Source organism: Hyla sarda, chromosome 4 (assembly GCF_029499605.1).
Source record: "Hyla sarda isolate aHylSar1 chromosome 4, aHylSar1.hap1, whole genome shotgun sequence".
NCBI classification, from domain to species: Eukaryota; Metazoa; Chordata; class Amphibia; order Anura; family Hylidae; genus Hyla; species Hyla sarda.
Genome location: NC_079192.1, coordinates 212,052,335 through 212,080,239, shown reverse-complemented (window position 1 = coordinate 212,080,239; position 27,905 = coordinate 212,052,335). Strand labels below are relative to the sequence as shown.

Sequence of the window (27,905 nt, the reverse complement as noted above, 5' to 3'; positions counted from 1 at the left end):
CCAACATAATTTTCTACAGTAATTTATACTGTATAGTACTGTAAAAGACAGGAATACTGCACATGTGGCCATATTTGAGCAAGAGAGTGCACCAGAGATTGCAGGGACGGGCACTGTACTAGTGAGATGTAGTGTCGCTGCAATCTTGGCGGGCCTTACCTTTGTGCATGCATGTCTGGGCAATATGGTAATGTGATTATATTAGTTTACTGTTTTTACAATAATTGTACTTACTGATAAACAGGCTCTTCGTCATTTTCATTTTGGAGAGTGATTGTTATTAAGCCTGTGCAAGACATCGGATTTGGCTTTACATTTCTCACCTTGATAGAGATTAAAAATTTCTAGAATTGGCAAAAAAAAAAAATATATATATATTTATTAATGAGTAATAAATGATTACAAAAATGCTGATTTCTCTTTCAATCCAGATAGATACAAGAATACCAGATGTAATAAAACATCACAGATGTCAATAGGCCTCAAGTACATGTCATTCTCCTCTAAATGCAACTGAAGGAACCATACCTTTTTTCATGTCTGATTAAAGGGGTATTCCAATAGCCAGTATTTGGAACATTTAGTTCCGAACGCTGTGTGTGCGCTGCGGGAGTTGGCCACGTCCCCTCAGGATGTAAGGCCATGCCCCTCAATGCAAGTCTATGGGAGGGGGCGTGATGACCACCATGCCCCTCCCATAGACTTGAGGGGGCATGGTGTGATGTCATGAGGGGGCATGGCCGACCCCTGCAGAGCACACACAACGTTCGGAGCTAAATGTTCCGAACGCTGGGCAGTGGAGTACCCCTTTAACCCCTTAAGGACGGAGCCCATTTTCACCTCTAGGACGAAGCCCTTTTTTGCAAATCTGACCACTGTCACTTTAAACATTAATAACTCTGGAATGCTTTAGTTATTCTGATTCTGAGATAGTTTTTTCTTGACCTATTCTACTTTAACATAGTGGTAAATTTTTGTGGTAACTTGCATCCTTTCTTGGTGAAAAATCCCCAAATTTGATGAAAAAATTAAAAATTTTGCATTTTTCTAACTTTGAAGCTCTCTGCTTGTAAGGAAAATGGATATTCCAAATTTTTTTTTTTTGGATTCACATATAAAATATGTCTACTTTATGTTTGCATCATAAAATTGACGAGTTTTTACATTTGGAAGACACCAGAGGGCTTCAAAGTTCAGCAGCAATTTTCCAATTTTTCACAAAATTTTCAAACTCGCAATTTTTCAGGGACCAGTTCAGGTTTGAAGTGGATTTGAAGGGTCTTCATATGAGAAATACCCCATAAATGACCCCATTATAAAAACTGCACCCCCCAAAGTATTCAAAATGACTTTCAGTAAATGTTTTAACCCTTTAGGTGTTTCACAGGAAAAGCAGCAAAGTGAAGGAGAAAATTCAAAATCTTCATTTTTTACACTCGCATGTTCTTGTAGACCCAATTTTTGAATTTTTACAAGGGGTAAAAGGAGAAAATGTATACTTATATTTGTAGCCCAATTTCTCTCGAGTAAGCACATACCTCATATGTCTATGTAAAGTGTTCGGCGGGCGCAGTAGAGGGCTCAGAAGCGAAGGAGCGACAAGGGGATTTTAGAGAGTACCTTTTTCTGAAATGGTTTTTGGGGGGCATGTCACCTTTAGGAAGCCCCTATGGTGCCAGAACAGCAAAAAAAAAAAAAAAACACATGGCATACCATTTTGGAAACTAGACCCCTTGAGGAACATAACAAGGAATAAAGTGAGCCTTAATACCCCACAGGTGTTTCACGACTTTTGCATATGTAAAAAAAAAAAAAAAAAAAAATCACTAAAATGTTGGTTTTCCCCCAAATTTCACATTTTTTAAATGGTTAATACCAGAAAAGACCCCCCAAAATTTGTAACCCCCATCTCTTCTGAGTATGGAGGTACCCCATAAGTGGACTGGAAGTGCACTGCGGACGAACTACAATGCTCAGAAGGGAAGGCGTCATATTTGGCTTTTTGAGAGCAAATTTTGCTCGGGGGGCATGTCGCATTTAGGAAGCCCCTATGGTGCCAGAACAGCAAAATAACCCCCACATGGCATACCATTTTGGAAACTAGACCCCTCACAGAATGTAATGAGGGGTACAGTGAGCATTTACCCCCCACTGGTGTCTGACAGATCTTTGGAACAGTGGGCTGTGCAAAATTTTTCATTTTCACGGACCACTGTTCCAAAGATCCGTCAGACACCTGTGGGGTGTAAATTCTCACTGCACCCCTTATTACAATCCGTTAGGGGTGTAGTTTTCAAAATGGAGTCACATGTGGGTGTGTTTTTTTTTTTGCGTTTGTCAGAACCGCTGTAACAATAAGCCACCTCTGTGCAAATCACCTCAAATGTACATGGCGCACTCTCCCTTCTGGGCCTTGTTGTGCGCCCCCAGAGCACTTTGCGCCCACATATGGGGTATCTCCGTACTCGGGAGAAATTGTGTTACAAATTTTGGGGGGCGTTTTTCCCTTTTACCTCTTGTGAAAATGAAAAGTATAGGGCAACACCAGCATGTTAGTGTAAAAATTTTAATTTTTTTACATTAACATGCTGGTGTAGACCCCAACTGTTCCTTTTCATAAGGGGTAAAAGGAGAAAAAGCCCCCCAAAATTTGTTAGGCAATTTCTTCCGAGTACGGCGATACCCCATATGTGACCCTATTCTGTTGCCTTGAAATACGACAGGGCTCCAAAGTGAGAGCGCCATGCGCATTTGAGGCCTGAATTAGGGACTTGCATAGGGGTGGACATAGGGGTATTCTATGCCAGTGATTCCCGAACAGGGTGCCTCCAGCTGTTGTAAAACTCCCAGGATGCTTGGACAGTCAATTGCTGTCCAGAAATGCTGGGAGTTTTTGTTTTGCAACAGCTGGAGGCTCCATCTTAGAAACAGTGCCATACAATACGTTTTTCATTTTTATTGGAGAAGGGGGGTGGGGCAGTGTACGTGTGTATATGTAGTGTTTTACTCTTTATTTTATGTTAGTGTAGTGTAGTGTTTTTAGGTTACATTCACACTGGCGGCAGATTACACTGAGTCTCCCGCTAGGAGTTTGAGCTGCGGCGGAAAATTTGCAGCGGGGAACTCACTGTAATCTGCCGCCAGTGTGAATTTAGCCTGTACATTCACACGGGAGGGGGGTCAAAACTACAACTCCCAGCATGCACTGACAGACCATGCATGCTGGGAGTTGTAGTTTTGCAACAGCTGAAGGCACACTGGCTGGAAAACCTTGAGTTAGGTTCTATGACCTAACTCAGTATTTTCCAACCAGTGTGCCTCCAGCTGTTGCAAAACTGCAACTCCCAGCATGTACTGATTGCGGAAGGGCATGCTGGGAGATGTAGTTATGCAATGGCTGGAGGCATGCAAGTACAACTCCCAGCATGCCAAGACAGCCTTATGCTGTTCCTGAATGCTGGGAGTTGTAGTTTTGCAAGATTTAGAGGGGTTCAAGTTGTAAATCACTGTCCAGTGGTCTCAAAACTGTGGCCCTCCAGATGTTGCAAAACTACAACTCTCAGCATGCCCAGACAACAAACTGCTGTCTGTGCATGCTGAGAGTTGTAGTTTTGCAACATCTGGAGGGCTACAGTTTGAGACCACTTAGTGATCTACAACCTGAACCCCTCTAAATATTGCAAAACTACAAGTCCCAGCATGCCCACACAGCAAGCAGCTGTCTGGGCATGCTGGGAGTTGTAGTTTTGCAACATCTGGAGGGCCACGGTTTAGAGACCACTGTAAACTGTGGCCCTCCGGATGTTGCTAGGCAACAACTCACCTAGCAGGACCCGGAAGCCGCCGCCGCACGTGGGGGATCCCCGCATGGAGGATCGCGATCCGGGATCCAGGTTAGGGACCTTTTGCGCCGACCCTCCCTGGACGGTTCCCCCGTTTTGCCCGGACACCGATAGGTGGGCAAAGCGGGGGAACCGAACTTTAACCCCCCCCTCCCCCGGTCTGCTATCGGTCGGTCGCTCGGCCGACCAATAGCAGGGATAGGAGGGGTGGCAACCCTGCCACCAAACTCCTATCCCTTTAGGGGGATCGAAGGTGTCTCGGACACCTACGATCCCTCTTATTTTCCGGGTCACCGGGTCACCAGTGACCCGTATGACCCGGAATCGCGCAGATCGCAGGTCTGAATTGACCTGCGATTTGCGCGCATCGCGGTCATGGGGGGGTCTCAGTACCCCCCTCGGCGATGTGCCGGGATGCCTGCTGTTAGATAACAGCAGTCATCCCGGTCCGATCACCGCTGCCGGCGACGCGGCGCCCCCGGAACCCCGCGACGTACATGTACGTCGCCGCGCGCCAAGTACATGTACGTCACTCGTCGTGAAGGGGTTAAAGAAGTATTTTGGGAAATTAATATTAGGCTAATATTAGAGAATAACATGGAATTTCCTGCATATGTTTTTTGACACTTCTTTTGGCTAATGTGGCATACATGGGATAGGCTTCATTTCGGTTTATAAATGCATAATTATGTGGGGGTTTGTAATGCAGACCACATTTCTATGAATCCACTTGCTTTGGCAATCGATTACTGCAGTCGGTGACCTCATCAGGCTCCTGGGGGGGAGATTTATCAAAACCTGTCCAGAGGAAAAGTTGCTGAGTTGCTCATAGCAACCAATCAGATTGCGTCTTTCATTTTTGAAAAGGCCTCTGAAATATGAAAGAAGTGATCTTATTGGTTGCTATGGGTAACTCAGCAACTTTTCTTCTAGACAGGCTTTGATAAATCTCCCCCCTAGTGCTGGAGATTACCCAGGTGAACCCAGATTCACAAGTTGGTTGGTGTAAATGCACACTGTGCAGTTTTCATGCATTTTCTTACTCAATTTGCATTTTTTTGAGAGATACTATCATGAGTAGAAATTGATTTGACCTATATTCATAACTGAGGAGATTTATGAAGATTTGATGTCTTTAGGCTGTGTTCATATGATACTGAATGTTCACACCTTTTTGCTGCATTTTAGCTGGTTTTGCAGCAATTTTCAAAAATTGTTGTGAAAAATTACGTTTTTAACATATTTTGCTCAACTGCAGTACAATCTCCATTTTTTTTGCCAAGATTTGGAGAAAAACACAGCAAAAACAGACAAAAAGCACTGTGTGAAAACAGCCTCAAGGAAGATGTATAACTACAATTTATCCTGATCCCATGGGGGTAGCAGACATAGCTAAGATGTATAGGGAGGGGTCTGGGAGCTTGTAGGAGGGATCTGCTAGATGATGATGTGATCCTGTTGTCCACAGGAACTCAGAGTCTGACATTCTGTTGCTACTCTTTGGCATTGTTACAATGGACCATACGTTGTTCCCTTACACCTTTTAGAGGTCTTTGCATCACATCAATACTTGGTGGTGTAGGTGGCACATGGTGTTTTTTGCACACCTTTCCTTTTGTTAGATTTCCCCAAAAATTTGGGTCCATATATTTTATCCTAAGAATAATATTAAAAGTTAAGTTTTACATAATGCATATCCTCAATACTAACTTGTGCATACCAACACTGCACACCAACACTTTGACAAGGGACCTTTTTCTTCTGCCTTCCTGCCTTAGCTACTATTCATATCCTGCCACCCCCTGATGCCACACATCTGATGCCAAGTTCTCCTTCTTTCACCACCCTTCGTCACCGGGTACTGGTATTAATACCCACCACACCACTCTACCGAAGTTTACCAAAGTGCACGGCAGCACCAATGTGTGGAGCTGTAACTACAGTCAGGGACAATACATGTCCTTTATAGCCCACTGGGTGAATGTGGTTCCTGCACAGCCACAATAGCAACTTGGACAGGTCATGCCACTTCCACTTCCATGCTCTTAGACTGTTGGTCCTGTGACAGTGTGCGACTCCGCTTCCTCATCCTCCACCGAGTCCTCAGCCTCCACTGCACAGACAAGTCTCAGTGCCCCTCCAGTATACCATGTGTGCAGGGCATGGCGGTGTAACGCTGTTCTTCACATGGTTTGCCTTGGCGTACGGGGTCACACAGGGGAGGAACTACTAAAAGTCATTCATCAAGAAATCAAACCATGGCTTACTCCACGAAAACTGGAAATGGGAACCATGTTGACTGAAAACAGCAACATCTTGTCTGCGCTGCATCAAGGAATCCTGAGCCATGCGCCCTGCATGGCACACATGTTTAATCTGGTTGTCAAGTGATTCCTGAAGTGTTCCCCCTATTTGCAAGACATCTCAATGGGAAGAAAACTTTGCATGCACTTCAGCCACTCGTACACCACAGAGCACACCCTCCTTGAGCTGCAGCATCAGCCCCGAACATAATCTGATTTGCGACGTTTCCACACATTGGAATTCCACCCTCCATATGTTGGACCGACTATACGAACAGAGGAAAGCCATCACACATTTCTTGATGATCCAAGCGGATAGGGGGACTTCCCTTTGTAACTTCAATGTCAACAATTGCAGCTCATACATGACGCCTGCCGTTTGCTCAGGCCCTTTGAGGAAGCCACATTATTAGTCAGTCAACAGGATTACGGGATGAACAACGTCATTCCACTGTTTCATATCCAACAACATGTTTTGGAAACGATGGCTGTCAGGGCACTGGAGACATGGCGCCTACATCTCACAGCCACATGAACCATGTGGGGGCTCAAGTGGAGGAGGAGGGGGAGGGGGTCAGTGGAGCAAAGGCAAAGTTTTGCAAAATGGGTGGTTTTTATAGTCATCTGACAGGAGAGGAGGAGCAGACTGTGGAGCTGCAGGGTGACGAGATGGCCATGTGGTCTCCTCATGCTTTATGTTAATCTGTTTGAAATCTTCAATTACATTTTTACAAAATATCTTTAATCTTTTCAATTGTAAGGCCCTATGGGCTTGTCAGGCTGTTGTCATCTCCAGGCTGGGTCATTCTGCCACATTATAGTCTCCACATGCTGCTGCCTCCTCCAGGCTGTGTCATTGTGCCGCCATGTGGTCTCCTCATGCTGCTGGAACATTAAATTTAACTTTTTTAGGCTCATCTATTTGAAATCTTCAATTTAATGGCGTATTCCAGGATTTTTTTTTTATTTCACTATGCTACAGGGGCTGTAAAATTAGTGTAGTTCATAATATAGTGTCTGTACCTGTGTGTGACAGTTTTCTCACAATTCTTATGTGATTTTCACCCCAATATTTCTAACAGCATACAAAATTACTGTTGTCTCCAATTTTTCCCAGGTTGCAATGCGGCTGAGACCTGACCTCCCTAGTCAGCTGATGACAAGGAGCCTGTCTGCTTCAATGGGTGGAGGGATGGCTTGACGGGAGAGAGATCAATCTGCAACTAATGCAACAGCTGTAGGCACCCTGATTGAAAACCACAGGTCTTTTGAATGGATGCAGCTCATTTATTTTTCAATGGATGGGGTGGCTGATGTGTGGGAGGGAGGAAAATGGAATTATAGGATTTGTAGGCAAAAGAAGAAAACTCAAACAGGAAGTACCAGTTTACAAAAAGCTAGCCACAGTGTTATGGTAATCTCACAACACAGCCATTTAGCCCCAAGACCAGCACAGATCCTTCCTAAGCATGTCTATTACTGTCTGCCAGGTACGTACTAAAATCACCTTATGGTGGATAACCTCTTAATATTTTACAAAATATCTTTAATCTTTTCAGTTGTGAGGCCCCATTGTCTTGTCAGGCTGTTGCCACTTCCAGGCTGGGGCATTCTGTCATTATATGGTCTCCTCTTGCTGCCGCCAATTCCAGGCTGTGTCATTGTGCCACCATGTGACTCCTCAATACTAACTTATGCACACCAATTGTGAGGCCCTATGGTCACGTGAGGCTGTTGCCACCTCCAGGCTGGGTCATTCTGCCACATTATTGTCTCCTCATGTTGCTACCACCTCCAGGCTGTGTCATTGTGCCATCATATGGTCTCCTCATGCTGTTGGCACATTAAATTAAACTTTTAAAATGTAATCTATATAAAATCTTCAAACTAAATTTTACAAAATATATTTAGTCTTTTCAATTGTGAGGCCCTATGGTCTCTTCAGGCTGCTGCCATCTCTAGGCTCTGTCATTGTGCCACCATGTGACTCCTCAATACTAACTTGTGCACACCAATTGTGAGGCCCTATGGTCACGTCAGGCTGTTGCCACCTCCAGGCTGGGTCATTCTGCCAGATTATGGTCTCCTCATGCTGCTGCCACCTCCAGGATATGTAATTGTGCCACCATATGGTTTCCTCATGCTGTTGGCACATTAAATTAAACTTTGAAAATTTTTATGTATGTAAAATCTTCAATTTAAATTTTACAAAATATATTTAATCTTTTCAATTGTGAGGCCCTATGGGCTTGTCAGGCTATTGCCACATCCAGGCTGAGTCATTCTGCCACATTATTGTCTCCTCATGTTGCTACCACCTCCAGGCTGTGTCTTTGTGCCACCACATGATCTCCTCATGCTGTTGGCACATTAAATTCAACTTTTAAAATGTAATCTATATAAAATTTTCAAATTCAATTTTACAAAATATATTTAGTCTTTTCAATTGTGAGGCCCTATGGTCTCTTCAGGCTGCTACCATCTCTAGGCTCTGTCATTGTGCTGCCATGTGACTCCTTTTTATATTGGGTTTTGTGGTCATACAGTATTAGTTCAAAGTAAACGGAAACCGGGGCATTAAACTTGTGAATCTAATCAAAATTTTAGATTTAAATTAAAAAAAATCTATCTTTTCAATTGTGAGGCCCTATGGTCGTCGTCATATATTACCTGTGGAATTAGGTTGGCGTGATAACAATGAACCATAACTGATTAAATAAAAAAGAGGGGCAGGGGCTGGAACAGGTGGTAGCTTGCCTCGCGGAGGACCACCAGTTCGATTTTAAGATACAAGTATGAGCTTTTTCACTGCAGCCACTTGTAGCTTTATGCACCCACTTATCCAACAGCGCCAAAGCTGAATGTGCTCCTGTCCATGTTGCTGGTACTGCAGTCACTCCCTTTTCAAGTGGACACTCAGAGCATGCGGGTGTGCTGAGAGGCAGGGGCTGGGACAGGCGGTAGCTGGCCTCGCAGCGGACCACCAGCTCGATTTTAAGATACTAGTATGAGCTTTTTCACTTCAGCAACTTATATACTGCAGCAATTATACACTATTGGAGCTGGAATTACCGTGGCTGCTTGAACCAGACTTGCCCTCCAATGGGTCCTCAAAAAAGGATTTAAAGTTTGCCTATTCCAATTACCGGGCTCTGTCATTGTGCCGCTGTGTGGCAGTGATTCTGATAGTGACGTCTGTAATCTGCATGTCATACTAAATAACAATATTATTTCACTAACACAGCACACTCCCTATGCGTTTTACAACAAGGCAAAGTGTTCTACACCCCTATTGATGCTCTCTGTAGCCCAGAAATAGCCATTTTTAATAGTGATGTGCCGCAAATACATTTGGATCAAACCAAATTTATTCGGGAAATTCAGTGTATCGTCCGAATCAAATTTTTCCAAAATCCGCTCATCTCTACAGACATTGATGGAAAACTTAGTTAATAAAACATAATTTATATGTTGTAAAAAAGAAATAGCATTCAGTCTATCTATCTCACTAGGATGGGCCAAAACATTTCTAACCCACCTAGAAGTGTTGCCTACAAGTGAAAATTGTAATGCCCTATATTGTTTATTTGCATGCTTAAACACAACAAACTAAGAGTTTTCACCAAAAAATAAATAAATAATCAAACAAAAAGACATTCAGATGACATGACCAAGAATAAGGTGGAGAAGGCTGGTCTGTAGGGATGGGCAGTTTGGATAAAAAATGTTGCCCTGGATATTAGAGAATGACCAAACGAAACTATGAAAGTTCGTTTTAGCACTCATCTATTAGTCATAACCTGGCTATGAACATTTATAAAAGTGTTAGGCTAAGTGTCCACTTGTTTTTTTTTTTTTTTTTCTGCCAGTTTTGGGAAAACTGCCACTGCAGTTTTTGAGCCAAAGCCAGAAATGTATTAGAAAGGAATAGAACATATAAAGGAAGGACTTACACTTCTCCCTTATGGATCCACTTATGACTTTGGCTCAAAAACTGCAGTGGCAGAATTCCAAAAATAGCCAGAAAAAAAAAAAACTAATGAAAACTTTAGCCTTAAACAGATTTAAAGGTGTTAATATTGAGAACCAATGTAGTTACATTGAAGCACTATACCATACCTTTGGGTCTGATTCATAGTCCAAACGTTCATCCGTTGTGGAAATAATGCCAGTATCAGAATTCAACATAAAATAGGTTTCAGATTCAGGAGAAGAATGAGTGACTTCAAACTAAAGAAATGAATACAAAGAGGAAATCATATGTGACAGAAATTATTTTATATATGTTAAGATGATTAAAGAAGATATTTTAAAATATAATTTAATTTTCAAACCATTTCTAAGATTATTATTATTTTTTGCTCTGGGTTATTTGATATACAGTAACACCCAGTTAAATGTATGCTATGAGATGACTTGCTTAGAAAGCAAACATGATATTGCATATGGATTTGGCAGATACATCTATCAAAAGATGTATATGCTTTATGTATCTTTGCATGGCAACTCAGAGGTCGTAAGGAATATAGCAGTCTGCTGAATGTTTTGCTAGCATGTCACAAAAACACATTGAATTTGTTTAATACGAATTTGGAATCCTTAACTGAATTCAAAGAAAAATAAAGGTGGATACATTTGTACATTTATGTCATTTTGCTTTAAGGGTCAGTCAATGAGGTGGCTAAAGTTAGGTAGCCCACAGACAAGGGTACAAATATCAGGATTGCATTCAACAAGACAAAAAATTGGCTAGTTTCTACACAGTGTCAGAAAGAGGAGAAGTAAATTGGAGAGAAGTACATTTGGGTCAAGAGGCCAATATGGCACAGAGAATATTTCACTGCCTGATTAAAGGGGTATTTCAGGCAAAAACATCTTAGGGGATATCCAAAGGATAGGGGATTAGATGTCTGATCGCGGGGGGTCTGCTGCTGGGACCCTCCCCCCCCCCGCGATCTCCCTGCAGCACCCGCATTCTATGCGGGGCTGCGTCTCTATTTTTTGAAACCTCCATGTTTCAGGAACATCAAGCCCCCCCCCCCAAAGACATAATGGAGGGGACGTGGCATTACGTCCGAAACTAGAGACGCAGCTTTGCATAGGGAGATTGCGGGGGGTCCCAGCAGCGGTCCCCCAGGATCAGACATCTTATCCCCTATCCTTTGAATAGGGGATAAGATGTTTTTGCCCAGAATACCCCTTTAATCCAGTTATTATTTGGTGACCACAACATCTGTTTCTGTTTTCAAACTTACATATTTGCAAGCAGCATGTAATTACTATTATTGCATCATAAATAAAGATACTGGTCCTGTTAGATTTGTGTACATTTTATACAAAGTTAATGTTGACTTTAAAAGTCTTTATCTAAATGTTGGCACAATTTTAGTGAAGCAGGTAGCTGGATAACCGTTTCCTCCTGAGGACGTTACGGAAGTAACAAAACATGTAGAGGGGGCAGTCTTAGGTTTTAATAAGCAGTCCTAATTGTGTGTTATCATTGCAATCAGCCAGGGCATCTGCAGGCCACTGGTGATTGCTGACTCATGTGACTTGAACAGAGGTGTCTGTGATGATATACATATATTGGAACATTCACACTATAGGACTGTGTTTTTAAACAGATCCTAGCTCACACCAATCTCATTTATTATTAACACAATAAAAGTAAAGTTTTAAGGGGTGGGAATTTAATAAGGGTTTTTGTGATCAGGGGGTTACCCCTGGTCAATTGGTTTCTGTCTGTTTTAGCCATGCCCCCTTTCATAATAAAGCCTTGCCCTACCAGGTAGGACAGATGCGTACTTGATAATTGAGGCATGAAGACTGGTCTTAATCACATAATAAATATGTTTTGGATGCACCAAAATGTGGCATGGTTTTGCCTAATTTGAGCAAAATGCACTTCCGCTTTTTTTTAAAAATTATAGCAGGAGAATACAATTTCCGCTACCAGTCTGTTTTCCCTCAGCTGCTTCTTTTCTATGACATTAGTTTAAAAAATAAAAAGGAAATATGAATATTTCGACCTTTATCTTAACACAAGTATCAATGCTTAAACTACACCAAGAGGCTTTCTTTTCTGACTACTTGTAAATATTTGGGCAGGGGTGGACTGACAAAACTCAGGGCCCCCGTACCAAATAAAACAAGGGCCCCCTGCAAGACCTGGCCACACCTCTACCATGCCCCTATCCCATCCAAATCTATCCTTATGCCCCACCCCTACACACAAAATAAAAAAAATTATATATATATATATATATATATATGCACGTTAATGTTGGTAAGATAAGTTTCCATGACCAATAATACAAGTATAAGGAGGAAATATATACCACAACACAATAACTGGATAATACCTCCATACTGTATTGAATAAACCACTATACACAGACCAGTATTCCCCCATACAGTGCCCATGTAGAGATAGATACCAGCTGTACACAGGATCTGTATACCATATGAGTGATTATATACAGAATCATGAAGAAGTAAAAGTCAGATGGGGCTCACAAAGAGAGGAGTCTTTTCAGCTGTGTGTGTGTGAGCCGTGCAAACAGCTGAAAGCAGCACTAGTCTGTCTGGGGATCCGGGACAAGTGTCCTAAATCCCCAGTAGTTGCGGTGGCGGCGGGCCCTTTATCTGTCTGGGTCCTTGGATGACGTCTGATTGGACCGGCTGGTCAGTCCACCCCTGTAATTTGGATGCTGCTTAGTTAGCAAAAATTTAACAGCATACATCTGGCAGGATAGCAGCTCAATGCCCTGCACTTTTTTTTTCTTTTGAAGCATTAAATTATTGACTTTGAGTATGACCAAAAGCCAGAGTGGATTATAATGTGATAAAAATGGGCTACTGCCCAGGGCTCAGTTCTCCAGGGGGAGTTACTTGAGGACATACCTGCTTAGTACTTTGGGGGAACCGCCTAAGAACATTCCTGCCTAACAGAAGAGAAGGGATGCTACCTGAGGAAAAACCTGCCTACTGGAGGAAGGGAAGCTAGCTGAGGACATACCTGCCTAATGGCAGGTGACTGCAAATAAACTACTGAAGAAAGGGGTTATAGGACCTTTGAAACATATATAGCTTAAACCAGCTACCTAATAAGACCCTACTGACTGTTTCCTTATTTGCATACTTTGCTGCCTTTGCAATTCTGCCATTAGCATGCTCTCCAATGTACCACTTTGCACGAGGACACCATAAACCTACATTTATGAATCCTCATATGCCCCTGGAACAATCATGCAGATGTCCAGTCATTGTGCGTTTGTAATGGTAGTGGTCATGGTGTGGCAGTATAATTTGGTGCTTGTATACTGGTATATGAGTATTGTTCACAGTTATATGGTATTACAACATGTAAAAATTTGTGTTATTCCTATGTTGTCTGCCCTGAATATTTTTATATATACATCTGCCCCTTTATAAATAAATCTGCCCCTATGGCTATAGTCAAAAAGTGTAATTTCAGGCATATTTTATTGTAAAAAATGCATTGCAAAATTACTCATTAATGCGGATAGAAATTGTGTAATCTTTTACATGTTGGGTGCACAAACACTTTCCGAAACCCTTACACATTAAGGTTAAAAATACAGATATAATTTATCTGCAATTTTGGAGATGCATTTTTTTTTTTTTTTCTTACAATGAAATATGCCTGAAAATACAATGTATGCACCTAGTCTAAGGCTATACAAGCATGGTGTATGAATCACAATCAAAAATTATGTATTCAACACAACATTTTCTAGAAACAATCAAAACAACATCGCAATGATCCAATTTTTATATGTACCTAGCTGAGTAACCTGCCAACTGGCCGGTTTTTCCTTCCCAATCCTTGTTGGGGAGGAAAATCAACAAAGGAGGAAGCTTTTGACTTCATATCCGTCCTCATATCTTGTTGTCATATCCCAACCCCATATCCTGTCCTCATATCTCAACCTCATATCCCGTCCTCATATCCCAACCTCATATCTCAACCTCATATCCTGACCTCCTATCTCGTCCTCATATCTCAACCTCATATCCCGTTCTCCTATCCCGACCTCCTATCCCGTCCTCCTATCCCAACCTCCTATCCCGACCTTATATCCCAACCTCCTATCCTGACCTCCTATTCTGACCTCCTATCCCATCTTCATATCCCCTCCTCATATGCTGTCCTCATATCTCAACCTCATATCTCAAGTGCAGGGCATTGAGCTGCTATCCTGCCAGATGTATGCTGTTAAATTTTTGCTAACTAAGCAGCATCCAAATTACAGGGGTTTACTAAGGATAGAAGTTGTCAAACCAATCTAATTTGCTTTTATGAAGAGGTGAGTAGAAGCCTTGACAGAGGAATGGCTGTGGATATAGTGTTTCTGGATTTTGCTAAAGCATTTGATACTGTCCCTCATAGACGTCTGACAGGTAAGTTAAGGTCTTTGGGTTTGGAAATTTTAGTTTGTAACTGGATTGAACACTGGCTCATGGATCGTACCCAGAGAGTGGTGGTCAATGATTCGTACTCTGATTGGTCCCCGGTAATTAGTGGTGTACCCCAAGGTTCAGTACTGGGCCCGCTGTTGTTTAATTTATTTATCATTGATATAGAGGATGGTATTAACAGCTCTGTTTCTATCTTTGCAGATGACACCAAGCTTTGTAGCACGGTACAGTCTATAGAGGATGTGTATAGGTTACAAGATGACTTGGATAGACTAAGTGTCTGGGCATCCACTTGGCAAATGAGGTTCAATGTGGATAAATGTAAAGTTATGCATCTGGGTACTAATAACCTGCATGCGTCGTATGTCTTAGGGGGGATTAAACTGGCAGAGTCACTGGTAGAGAAGGATCTGGGTGTACTTGTAGATCACAGACTACAGAATAGCATGCAATGTCAGGCTACTGCTTCCAAAGCCGGCAGGATATTGTCATGTATCAAAAGAGGCATGGACTCAAGGGACAGGGACATAATACTCCCCCTTTATAAAGCATTGGTACGGCCTCACCTGGAATATGCTGTTCAGTTTTGGTCGCCTGTACATAAAAGGGACACTGTGGAGCTGGAAAGGGTGCAGAGACGCGCGACTAAACTAATATGGGGCATGGAACATCTTAGCTATGAGGAGCGATTAAAGGAGTTACAATTGTTTAGTCTTGAGAAGAGACGTTTAAGGGGGGATATGATAAACGTATATAAGTATATTAATGGCCCATACAAAAAATATGGAGAAAAACTGTTCCAGGTTAAACCCCCCAAAGGACGAGGGGGCACTCCCTCCGTCTGGAGAAGAAAAAGTTTAGTCTCAAGGGGCGACACGCCTTCTTTACCATGAGAACTGTGAACTTATGGAACAGTCTACCTCAGGAACTGGTCACAGCAGGAAAAAATAACAGCTTTAAAACAGGATTAGATACATTCCTGGAACAAAATAACATTAATGCTTATGAAGAAATATAAAATCCCATCCCTTCCCCAATATCGCGCCACACCCCTACCCCTTAATTCCCTGGTTGAACTTGATGGACGTATGTCTTTTTTCGACCGTACTAACTATGTAACTATGTAACTATGTAACTATCTTCATATCCCATCCTCATATATCGACCTCATTTCCCTTCTTCCTATCTCAACCTCATATCCCATCCTCATATCCCATCCTCATATCCCGACCTAATTTCCCGTCCTCATATCCCATCTTCATATCCCAACCTCATATACCTTCCTTATTTCCTATCCTCATATCCCGTCCTCATATCTCGACCTCATTTCCCAATGTCATATCCCGTCCTTATGTCCCATCCTCATATCCTGTCCTCAGGTGGGACTGATTTATGATGAATACATTGTAAGCTGAAAATAGAAGGGGATGTGGCTTTGTGGGACTGGGCGTGATTTGCAAGCCAGACCGATGCACAAAAAGGGTAGATAATAAAAGGGGTGGGGCTTAAAATGTGGGCGTGTCTTTGTGAGATGGGGTGTGGCTTGCCAGCCGGATTGATACATTCACCAGGAGATGCAGAGCAGAGCTTGTGGAGTAATGTACTGGAAGTCCCATAAACATGCATGGGACTTGAAACAAAAATCTTTTATATAAGGTTGTAGGTAAGGCTTAATTTAACTATTATATCTTTTTATTTGAAATATAAGTAAGATGTGTACCAGGTATTATTGAAATATCTCCGGCTGTACGGAAGTTATGTGGGAACATACATTTCCCATTGATTTGCATGGGACTTTAAACAAAAACACCGACCCTCACAAATGGGGGTAGTTAAGGGTTAAATTAAAGGATAGCTCCCACCGTCACTTTTCTCTTTTTTCTGTCCCTGTCTATTACCCATCTATCCCTAACCCCCTCCTTGCCTTTAATTTTTTTTTTTTACATGCTCACTACCAGGCAGACTTCCCCAGCAGGCACCACGTCACTGATGCCTGCTGGGGCCGACACTTCTGCCCCTAGTTTACCTATACAGGGTGCCTCCAGCTGTTTCTGCACTGTAACTCCCAGCTTGCCCTGACATCTATTGGGGAGTTATAGTGGGGAAACAACTGTAGGCACCCTGTATAGGTGAACACCGGATCTGTGATGGCCGCACATACCAGCCCGCAACCCCCCCAGCCCTGCCGTTCCGCTCAACCCACTCCCCCGCCCCACCCCCCTTAGTTCACCTATTCAGTGTCCCTCCAGCTGTTTCCCCACTACAACTCCCAGCTTGCCCTGACATCTATTGGCTGTCAGGGCATGCTGGGAGTTGTAGTGGGGAAACTGGAGGCATACTGTATAGGCAAACACGCAGCCCCCCCCCCCCCCCCCCCTGGCATAATACTTTACATTGTCCCCGGGAGCCTGCGCGCATCCACTTCCTTCAAAGTGCTCGCTCCCGCCTGTCTGATTGACAGGCGGGAGCGAGCACCGCAGTGACTGAATTTCGACTCATTGTCAGGCTTAAATGAGTCGAAATTCAGTAGTGACATCACTGCCGAATTTAAAAGTAATTTTTAACTGGTTTAAAATCACTTTTTTTATTAAAGTATATTAGAGATATGTTGTAGTACTTAAGTACTACAACATATCAATTTTTAGATTTCATGACAGTGCCCATTTAACTATCCTATATTTTAAGTGGACAAATAAGTAACATATGAGCAAGTATTATCGAAAGATCGCCAGCCATTTGGAAGTTATCCAGTAACATATATTTCCCCTAGACTTGTATGGGACTTTAAACAAAAACCCTGCCCTCGCAAATGGGAGTGAGTAAGGGTTAAATCACCTATCCTATGTTTGTTGTTGACATGTAAGTAACATGTGTGCCAAGTTTCATGTTAATATCTTTAGCCGTTTGGATATAATGCTGGAACATACACACACACACACATTTGGGGGCATGTATCAAAGATTTAACCCCTGTTTTGTGTTAACAAATTTTGTGCAAGCTGTTTTTTTTTTGCGTACATTCTGGTGGAGCATTTCCTGCAGATATGTAGGTTTCTGTTTACTTTGGAGTGACATATTTAGTACGCACAAATGTATTAACTGCGTACATTTCATTTACCCACAGAAATCTTGTGCAATGACCATATTTTAACGCAAATATAGGCCATCTTGGACTGCACGTAGCAAGATGCTCTAAATCATCAATTTCATTTTTCAAAGAGTGGAGGTATGAGATTACTATACTTGCCCAGAATTTATGAAACTCATTGCGCTTGATTGATTAATTTTGCGCTTCTGTGCATAATTTAGAATTTAACAAAAGGGGTAAGCTGTTTCTACCATACACACGTTTTATATAGAAAGATTCCATTTAAAAAAAAAAAAAGGATACAGTCTATAGGTTTGGTACACAAAATTATTAAAGCGTACACGTCAGATCCAACACATTTTTTTTTAAATATATCACTCAGTATTAAATATATCACTCAGTACCTAATTCTGACCCTGTACATCTATGTCTAGCACCTTTAATTTTTTTTTTATTACACTTTTAATTTAGCTCACTAGTCTGAATTCCCCTCAAAAGGGAGGGGGTGTGGTCTCACTGTGCAGGTCTCCACCCCCTCCCTCAGTATGCTGTCAGCTCACATCTCCCCTAGCATTAGCAAAAGTACAACTCCCAGCTTGTCCTCACTGACAGTAGTGGGACACAAGCTGACAGTGGGAGGATTTTTCCTCCAGCTGTGGGCCCTGTGCTCACAGCTGTCAATCAAGGAAGTGTGTCCATGACATAGGTGATGATATATGGACACAGCAGGACTAGTATGTGTCCAAACAGGCAGGGGGGGGGGGGCAGTTTTCTAATGAAAGCAATTGCAAAACCTATTGGTTTTGCATGCTTTACAACATATCAAAAGTTTTTTGTATCTGACAGTGCCCATTTAAGGGTAAAAAGCAGTTAAAGGGCTATTCCGGGATTTAAACTTTTATCCCCTATCCAGAGGATTGGGGAAACAATGTCTGATCGTGGGGGATAGGGGATAAAAGCTTAGATCCCGGAATACCCCTTTAACTGCTTGAAACACATTTGTGTCATTTTGTGAGTGGAAGGGGGACCTACACTTTGAACAGCCTAGAGCTCATGGACCAAAGGTGCATGGTTTCCATATAGGTACAGTGTGAAATACACTGTGAAATACATTGGTGCTAGAGCAGCAACAGGGATTTTACACTTTACAATAGCAAAAATGTGTAGCCACATTTTCCCTTTCAAGTGGTATTTAAAACTAGGTAGACAAAACATACTTTTACATCATCTCCTTCATCTGGATCTTCAGCAAGAATAGTGTAAAGCTTTGTTAATACAGGGAATGTTTCAGGAACTGCTAAAGTAATTCCTAGAAGAGACAAAAAAAGTTTTATATATATATATATATATATATATATATATATATATAGTATTTCAAATAAGTGATTACACCAATCCCATTTTTTGAAAATATTTTATTATATATTTTCCTGTTCAAATTGGTCCTAAAGTTTCAATATATTTTTTGCCCACAATTATTTTCCAGCATTGCCTTAAGGCATGGAATTCATCAGAGCTTCACAGATTTCCACTGGAGTCCTCTTCCACTCCTCCATGACGACATGATGGAGCTGGTGGATGTTAGAGACATTGCACTTCCCCACACTAGTATAAACCCAACACTATTAGTAAATGTAGAGTGTTGGGTTTTTACTAGTGTGAAATGCTGTTTCAGACTTACAGGATTCCTCTCTATTTACTTTGGGGATTCACAGATTTTTTTGACCAGCTTTTCTAGGTGGAAATTTCTAGCGATTTATCAGCAGGATTTTCTGTTAATTCAATAGTAAATTGGCCGGGTTGTGACATTACGCCCCTTTTTGGACTGACCATGTCCTCTTTACTGCAGACTATGCCCCTTTTTTGACTTTTCACAATGCTATGTTGGGTTTCTCTGATTTTCCTGGCACAGACTGGCACAGACATGACACTATGCGCCAAAATAAGTTGGAATTACCTGACAAAAAAATTGTGTGTTTTAGCTTTGTAAATGAAGGCCGGTGTGTGCTTAGGGGCTTACCTGAAATAACCAGGTTCTTACCTGTCCCAGTAGAAAAGGCAGGGTCACATTCTGGTGGCTCATCCACATTCTGTATAATAACCTGGATGTTATACAAAGTTTCATGAACACCATCAGTAGCAGAAATAACTAAGGTATATGCTTTGTGGTTATCAGGATTGTCATAATCCAGTGGTTGAAGCAAAGTTAGAGCACCGGAAACTGTAATAGAAATGTACATTGCAGTAAATTGTGTTGGAAGGTGGACAATTGGAACATGAAACATGATACAATTTGAGTATTTCAACCTTTTTTTTTTTTATTAGAAGCCCCCGCTTTTTTTGTTAAACCAAAAATAATACCTGGGTTTATTCTAAACATTGGTGTAGTCCCTGGAAAGCCATATCTGATTTGACTATCAGCATCTCTATCATTTGCTTCAAAAACTTCCAATATGGATCCAATGAGTGTATTTTCAGGAACATAAATTGTGTCATTTTCAATTTTACTGTAGGGGAAAATAAAACAATCCAGCAATAAGTTTGCAGATTCTCTGTATTATTGATATCTGTTAGTTGCATTGTTTTAGGAATAAGGCATGTTCATAATGGCCATTTTAAGCCAGCATATACAGATGTGTGCTTTCTTCCCTTTCTTCTTGACTTGACATATCCTAAAATGTGTGAAAGATGGGAAAATATAGCCTTCAGTGCAAGCATATAGCAGTGGCCCACCTGTTTAACTGCGCCTCTCCATACCCCAACCCCACCCCCTGCGACAGTATAGTAGGGTAAATTACAAATATATATATATATATATATATATATATATATATATACAGGGCCAGACTGGCTATCGGGCACACCAGGCATTTGCCTGACGGGCCTGGCCGACTGTGAGCCGGGCCGTCCATCTGCCCTGATGCAATACAATCAGGTGGAGCCGCAACCGCCGCTTAAATAGTAGTAGTGTAGTTTTTTATTTTTACATAAAATTTATTCGGCCGATCACTAACCACCCCCCACCCTGACTAGCCTGATGGGGACTTTGCTCTAGCCGGTCCCCCAGCCTTAAATGCAGTGAGCCAGGGAAGGGACTGTGCCACTTTAAGAGCAGAAAAGTGTGAAGGAGAATGAGTGTAGGGGGGTGTGGAGGAGAAGGGGTCTGGGGAAGGAGGCAGAAAAGTGTAAAGGAGGATGACTAAAGGGGGGGTGGAAGAGAAGGGGGTCGGGCGAGCAGAAAAGTGTGAAGGAGAATGACTAAGGAGAATGACTGAAGGGGGTGTGTGGATGAGAAGGGGGCAGGGCGTGAAAAGTGTGAAGGCAGATGACTAACCACCCCCCACCCAGACTAGCCTGATGGGGACTTTGCTCCAACCAGTCCCCCAGCCTTAAATGCATTGAGCCAGGGAAGGGACTGTGCCACTTTAAGAGCAGAAAAGTGTGAAGGAGAATGAGTGTAGGGGTGTGTGGAGGAGAAGGGGTCTGGGGAAGGAGGCAGAAAAGTGTAAAGGAGGATGACTAAAGGGGGGGTGGAAGAGAAGGGGGTCGGGCGAGCAGAAAAGTGTGAAGGAGAATGACTAAGGAGAATGACTGAAGGGGGGATGTGGAGGAGAAGGGGCTGGAGGGGGCAGAAAAGTGTGAAGGACAGTAGTCCAATGCAAGTGATGGGCTTCACATGAGTATCAATAGCTAAACAGTATATGATAATAATCTTGACATCAACATGTCTAGTTCAACAGCGCTTAAGCTTCTTAAAGAGGTTATCCAGGAAAAAAAATTTTTTTACATATATATCAATTGGCTCCAGAAAGCTAAACATATTTGTAAATTACTTCTATTAAAAAATCTTAATCCTTTCAGTACTTATGAGCTGCTGACGTTGAGTTGCTGTCCAAGTGGTCTCTGATGACACCTGTCTCGGGAATTGCCCAGAGTAGAAGCAAATCCCCATAGCAAACCTCTTCTACTCTGTGCAGTTCCCGACACAAGCAGAGATGTCAGCAGAGAGCACTGTTGCCAGACAGAAAAGAACAACTCAACTTCAGCAGCTGATAATTATTATAAGGATTAAGATTTTTTTAATAGAAGTAATTTAAAAATCTGTTTAACTTTCTGGAGCCAGTTGATCTAAAAAAAAAAGTTTTTTTCATGGAATACCCCTTTAAGTCATGAGGCACATAATCCTCAGCTTTCCTAGCTAGGTTAGTTTCAGTTTTTCCATTGGTCTTTGTCCTACTGTTTTAAGGTTTCAATTCTGTCATTGTTATTCTGTTATTAATGTCCTGTTGTGTTATCTACAGTTGCTTTAGTTGCTATCTAAAGGATAGGGGATAAGTTGCCTGATCGCGCGGGGTCCCACCGCTGGGGACCCCCACAATCTCGCACGCAGCACCCAGCTCTCATCAGGCCCCGGAGCGAACATCCGCTCTGGGTCTGATGACGGGGCCGGTGATCCTGATGTCACAGCTCCGCCCCTGTGTGACGTCACGCTCCGCCCCCTCAATGCAAGTCTATGGTGGGGCGAGGCAGCTGTCTTGCCCCCTGCCATAGACTTACATTGAGGGGGCTGAGCGTGACGTCACACGGGGGCAGAGCCGTGACATCACTATACTCTGGCCCCTTGATTGGAAGTCATCAGACCCGGAGCGATGTTCGCTCCGGGACCTGATGAGAGCGGGGTGCTGCATGCGTAATCACGAGGGTCCCCAGCGGCGGGACCCCGCACGATCAGGCAACTTATCCCCTATTCTTTAAATAGGGGATAAGTTGTCAGCACGGTAGTACCGCTTTAAGCATTATTTCATATTATTGGTTTGTACTAACCCATTTGTGGATATTTTAATATATGTGACAGCATCTAGACATGGGATTGTTATTTTGAAGATGTTTACTTTTCACTTTCTATTTTTACCTTCTTTTACCAATGCATGTTCTGTTTTCCTTACGTCTTTCTATCCTGATGAATAATTCTTCACCCTGAATGTGCTATATTTGATTAGATACACAGTAGCAGTATTTTGTGTCACACAGACTGTCAGTAGAAATTTTATTTGAAGAATATTAACTGCACTAGAAGGTTATCTCTAACTTTTTCTAGTTTCTATAACTATAAGGGTATTTGGCCCCAATACAAAATATGTAAAAAAGAAAAGGAACCACCAACTACCAGGGTATGCATTATACTAAGCTTTTGGTCCAACTCAGGCTCAAAGGCCCACATGTAGCTGCCACTTCTGCAACCCTTTTAGCAACAGCACTAGATTTGAGTGAACACCATGCCTTTTACGAACATTGCTTGTAATTTTCTCTTTGGATCCAAATTGGATTAATTTTCATAAATCAACAACTACAACATAACAGTATACAAGTTAAGAAATTACTTTGGATATGAAATACACAAGGAAGATCACTTGGCAACAGGGATATCATCATAAAATATGTCACATTTTTATTAGGGCAACACTAAGAGGTCTTTAAAGAAAAAGTTAGAGACAATTTTCTAGTGCAGTCTTGTCCAAATCCCTTACCCAATTTACATTCTTAAAAGGGTATTCCGCCCCTGGATATCTTATTCCCTTACCCCTGTGATCTCTCCTGCAGCACCCCTGTCATCTTGTGCATGGAGCGAGCTTCCCTCCATGCCTGTTAACTGGTGACATTACGCCCCACCCCCTAAATGCAAGTCTATGGGAGGGGTGTGATGTCCACCACGCCCCTTCCCATAAACTTGCATTAAGGGTGCGGGGCGTGAAGTCATGTGGGCCGGCCCGTGAAGTCACAATCCTCTGGCCCCTGCATTGCTAGTCATCAAGCACGGAGCGAAGCTCACTCCGTGCACAAGATGACAGGGGTGTTGCAGGACAGGTCGCGGGGGTTCCCTGTGGCAGGACCCCCAGGATAAGATGTCTAGGGGCAGAGTACCCCTTTAAGGTAAAATCAACTTACACAAATTCTGGAGGCTCATCATTCAAGTCTACAATATAGATAACAAGTCCTCCATCACAGGAAAGACCATCTGGATCTGTTGCTGAAAGTAAGAGCCTAAACTCCTTATGGAAAAAAGAATAATAGAACAGTAATAATAGAACAATATTAGAATAATATCACTTATACGATAATACCATATAGAAAAAAGATTACATATTTGTTAAATTTAAGTGATGATAATACTTATGTAAAGATACCGTCAACATTACAGAGCACAATTTCCAAATCCCCCCCAAGTGTTCACAAACACAATACATAAATATGTTTCTGGCTGGTTATTTGACTTGGAATAAAATTACCCCATTTATCCTGTGGCTGTGGTACAAAATGAAATACAGCAATATTGTTGATCACATCTTTGAACACGTCTTGACAACAAGCACTCTAATTTTGAGAAATCATTTTTATTGATCTAAGCATGCAATATTTTGTGGAGTTTTAACTAACACCTCAAGCACATAAATGTATCTCCTGATGCCCTGGTACATAACGCATCAGTATGTACATATACATCCTGAGCGGCATACCAGCTCAGCTATGATGGAAGCACCGATTGTTAGATTGTAAGTGACAGCTGCTTTCAGCAGCCAAGCGACCAAGTTAATGACAAAGAACAGCTATCCCCTCCATTCTACCTCATTAACCCCTTGCTGTGGTCAATAGCGTTCAGAGCACTTAACCACTCTGCTGCTTTACTAACCGATCAACACCCCTAAACATGAATGGGTCATGAGTCTTGGCTCTGATCTATACTAGAGCCTACTGAGACAGGCTCAGCAGATTGCTGAAATCACTGGGTAATGCTATGCAACAGCAATAGTTATCTGAAGATAGTGTGAGAAAATGAAAAAAAAAAAAACATTAGCTTTTTTTTAACAGTCATAAGCCCTCACCTAATAAAAAATAAAATGACCCCATTTTTCAAACAAAAAAATATAAAAAAAAAAAACGTACACATTCGATAATATGTTTTTGATCCTCTATGGTGGTGAACAGCATAAATGTAAGATATATACCAAAGTCCAAAATTGATCATTTTAGCTCAGATAATATTAAAGAAAAAATGTATTAAAAACCCAGGAAAAGTCATATATGCACCACTAAAAACAATAGATCATGGTGCAAAAAAAGTAACCCTCATACAGTTCCGTATATGGAAATGAAAACAGTTATAGGGGTCAGATTAGGACGATTTTAAACATACTTTTTTTTTTTTTTTTTACATTGAAATATTTTTAAAAGCAGTACAATAATAGTAAAGTATGTACACATGAGTATCTTTTAAACTGTAATGACTCAAAGAATAGGGAAAACGCGCCATTTTTACTTTAAAATGCATTCGGTAAAAGCAGAACCACCCAAAATTTGCAACATTAAGGTTTTCTCTTCAATTTCTCATCACAAATAATATTTTTGGGTAGCACCATAGATTTTTTCGAAAAATGAAAGTGTTATTACAAAGTACAACTGGTCGCACAATAAGCCCTCATATGGGTCTGTAGATGGAAAAATAAAAGAGTTATGTCTCTTAAAATGCGAGAAGGAAAAAAACAAAAACGCAAAAAAAAGGAAATCTGCTGTGTCCTAAGGGCAAAATGCTTATATTTTTCCTTTGCATTCTATTTTGTAGGTCTGTGCAGATTTAGTCTATGTTCACACATTTTTCAGCCATCTTTTGCACCAAAAAATAGGCCTTTTCTGACCATCTTAAGATAAAAAATGAAGACAAAAAACATTCAGGGAGATTTATCAACACCTGTGTAGAGGAAGAGTGGAGCAGTTGCCCATAGCGACCAATCAGATTGCTTCTTTATGCATCAGAGGCCGTTATAAAAATGAAAGAATCTAATTTGTTGCTATGGGCAACTGCACACTAATTTTCTGTAATCTTATTTTTGAAAAAATACAGTTTTCTTTTCTTTTTTTTATTAATTAGCAAAAGATAGCTTACAAAAAACAGACATATTTTATATAGAAAATATATGGTGGGCAAAATAAGTATTAAACACGTCACCATTTTTCTCCCTACATATAGTTCCAGGTGCTATTGACATAAAATTTTCACCAGATGTTGGTAACAACCCAAATAACAAATAAGCTCAAAAATTGTTATGTGTAATAATGTGAAATGACACAGGGGAAAAGTATTGAACAATTGGGAACAAAGGGAGGTGCAAAATGACATGTAAAGCCAAGACAACAGATTCAAAGAAGGTTTGAAGAAGCCGAGTCCACACCGTGATCCACCAGTCAGAAGCAGTAGGTCGGAAGCGTTACAAACTTTATTAGCCAAAGATAATGTTTCAAGGCATTAAAGGAAAACCGTCAGATATTTTCTTCTGCACTATCCACACTACTGGTGGATAGTGCAGGAGATGCTGATTAAAACTAGCCCTACCTTGCCCGGATCTGCCCGGCCGTTCGCACGCAATTGTAGTTTTAATCTATTTGTATATCTTGTAACTGGCACGGGCTGGGCTTCTGCAGGTTAACTGGCACTGACATCAGCGCCACTTATGAATATTCATCCCCCCTCCCTTCAGTTTGGAGCGGCGAAGAGAGGGAGATCTGGAGGGAGGGGGGATGAATATTCATAAGCGGCGCTGACGTCAGTGCCAGTTAATCTGCAGAAGCCTTGCCCATGCCAGTTACAGCAAGATATACATATAGAATAAAACTACAATTGAGGGCGAACGGCCGGGCGGATCTGGGCGAGGTAGGGCTCGTTTTAATCAGCGTCTCCCGCACTATCCACCAGTACATGTGGATAGTGCGGAACAAAATATCTGACAGTTTTCCTTTAAAGCCTCTTCGTCAGATGTATAGGCATTTACAGGCACATTTCTAAGCTTCTGAATGTCCCAGTAAGCACAGTTGAGCTATAATATGGAAGTAGGAAGACCATTATTTAACCACAAATTTGCCTCGACCTGGTGCTCCTCGCAAGAAAAATCAAGAGTGAAAAGAAAAATCAAAAGACTTGTCCAAGAGCCAAGGACCACTTGTGGAGAGGTTTAAAAAGACCTGGACTTAACAAGTAATGCACTCTGCAGCCATGGTCTGTATGCACCATCACCACACAAGACTCAATTGCTGAATAAAAGGCATGATGAACCTTGTTTAAAGTTTGCTGCACATTTGTTAAAGCCAGTGAAATACTGGGAGAATATAGTGTGAACAGTTTGGATGTCATAATACACCCTTTGGATACACAGTTTGGATGGCACTGCACACCACCCTAAAAACCCCATGCCAACAGTGAAGTTTGGAGGTCGGAACATTGTGGTGTGAGGCGGCTTTTTAGCAAATGTTACTGCAATACTTCATATAATTTAAGGGAGGACTAATACATTCTTGACAAAAACAAAAATAGCCAGGACAACTACCTAATACACAGGTGCACGCTGCTGTGGCAAATACAGAGTATACAAAAAAGAAGGATGCAGCAGCACTCTTGTTAAAAAAAAAATGGAGGCTCTTAGCACACTTTTTGATCAAAATGTGTCCCCCGTCCACCACGTGGAGGTGGCCTCATTTCAAATGGGACCCTAACACTCATTTGACTCACCTCTGCTGGGTATATGGCCTCTGATTGGGTGACATGCTGGATCAACTATCAACTTAAAAAAACTCCTGTGAAACAGGGAGGGGTGCACGGCTACAGAGGGAGGGGTGCACGGCTACAAAAGGTTGCAGCAACACTCTTGGTCAAAAAATGGAGGCTCTTAGCGCACTTTTTTTTTATCAGAGGCTACATGCCCAGCAGAGGTGAGTGAAATGAGTGTTGGGGTCCCATCCGAAATAAGGCCACCTCCGTGTGGTGGATGGGGGGACACGTTTTGATCAAAAAAGACCAAGAGTGCTGCTGCAACCTTCTTTTTTTGTATATTCTTGACAAAAATCTGCTGCCATCTACCAGGATCATGAAGATGAAACAAGGGTAGACATTTTAGCAATGGGGGGAATTAATCAAGAGTGGTGTATGTGAACTTCTTTTTACCCCTTTCATTTGTGTGGTGATCACATTTCTTATTTCAGCACACCACTTTGTATGGTGTCCCCTCCGCAAATCTTTGTGCGACTTCTTAACCCGTGCAACAAAATGTGCTTTTTAATGATGTTGTCCACAGCTAGTTTTGTAAGCCAAGTCAGGGCTGGTATAGATTTGCTCCTCAGTTAGCAAAGTTGCACCAAAAGAAGTGACAAACTAAAAAGTCACGCATCATTCCTGAGCACTGCATGA

The 27,905-nt window shown here is 41.8% G+C and overlaps 1 protein-coding gene across 1 annotated transcript in view; it reads right to left on the bottom strand.

The window, feature by feature from the left end:
• The window catches only part of LOC130367435 (cadherin-23-like), a 146,840-nt gene that overhangs the window by 87,921 nt on the left and 31,014 nt on the right, over nt 1-27,905 (bottom strand). Inside the window, exons 6-11 of the mRNA XM_056569854.1 lie at nt 23,621-23,724; nt 20,036-20,181; nt 19,716-19,895; nt 18,892-18,983; nt 10,265-10,375; nt 235-344 (exon numbers count right to left, since the gene is read on the bottom strand). Coding sequence (XP_056425829.1) covers nt 235-344; nt 10,265-10,375; nt 18,892-18,983; nt 19,716-19,895; nt 20,036-20,181; nt 23,621-23,724 — 743 coding nt within the window. The remainder of the gene's footprint in view (nt 1-234; nt 345-10,264; nt 10,376-18,891; nt 18,984-19,715; nt 19,896-20,035; nt 20,182-23,620; nt 23,725-27,905) is intronic.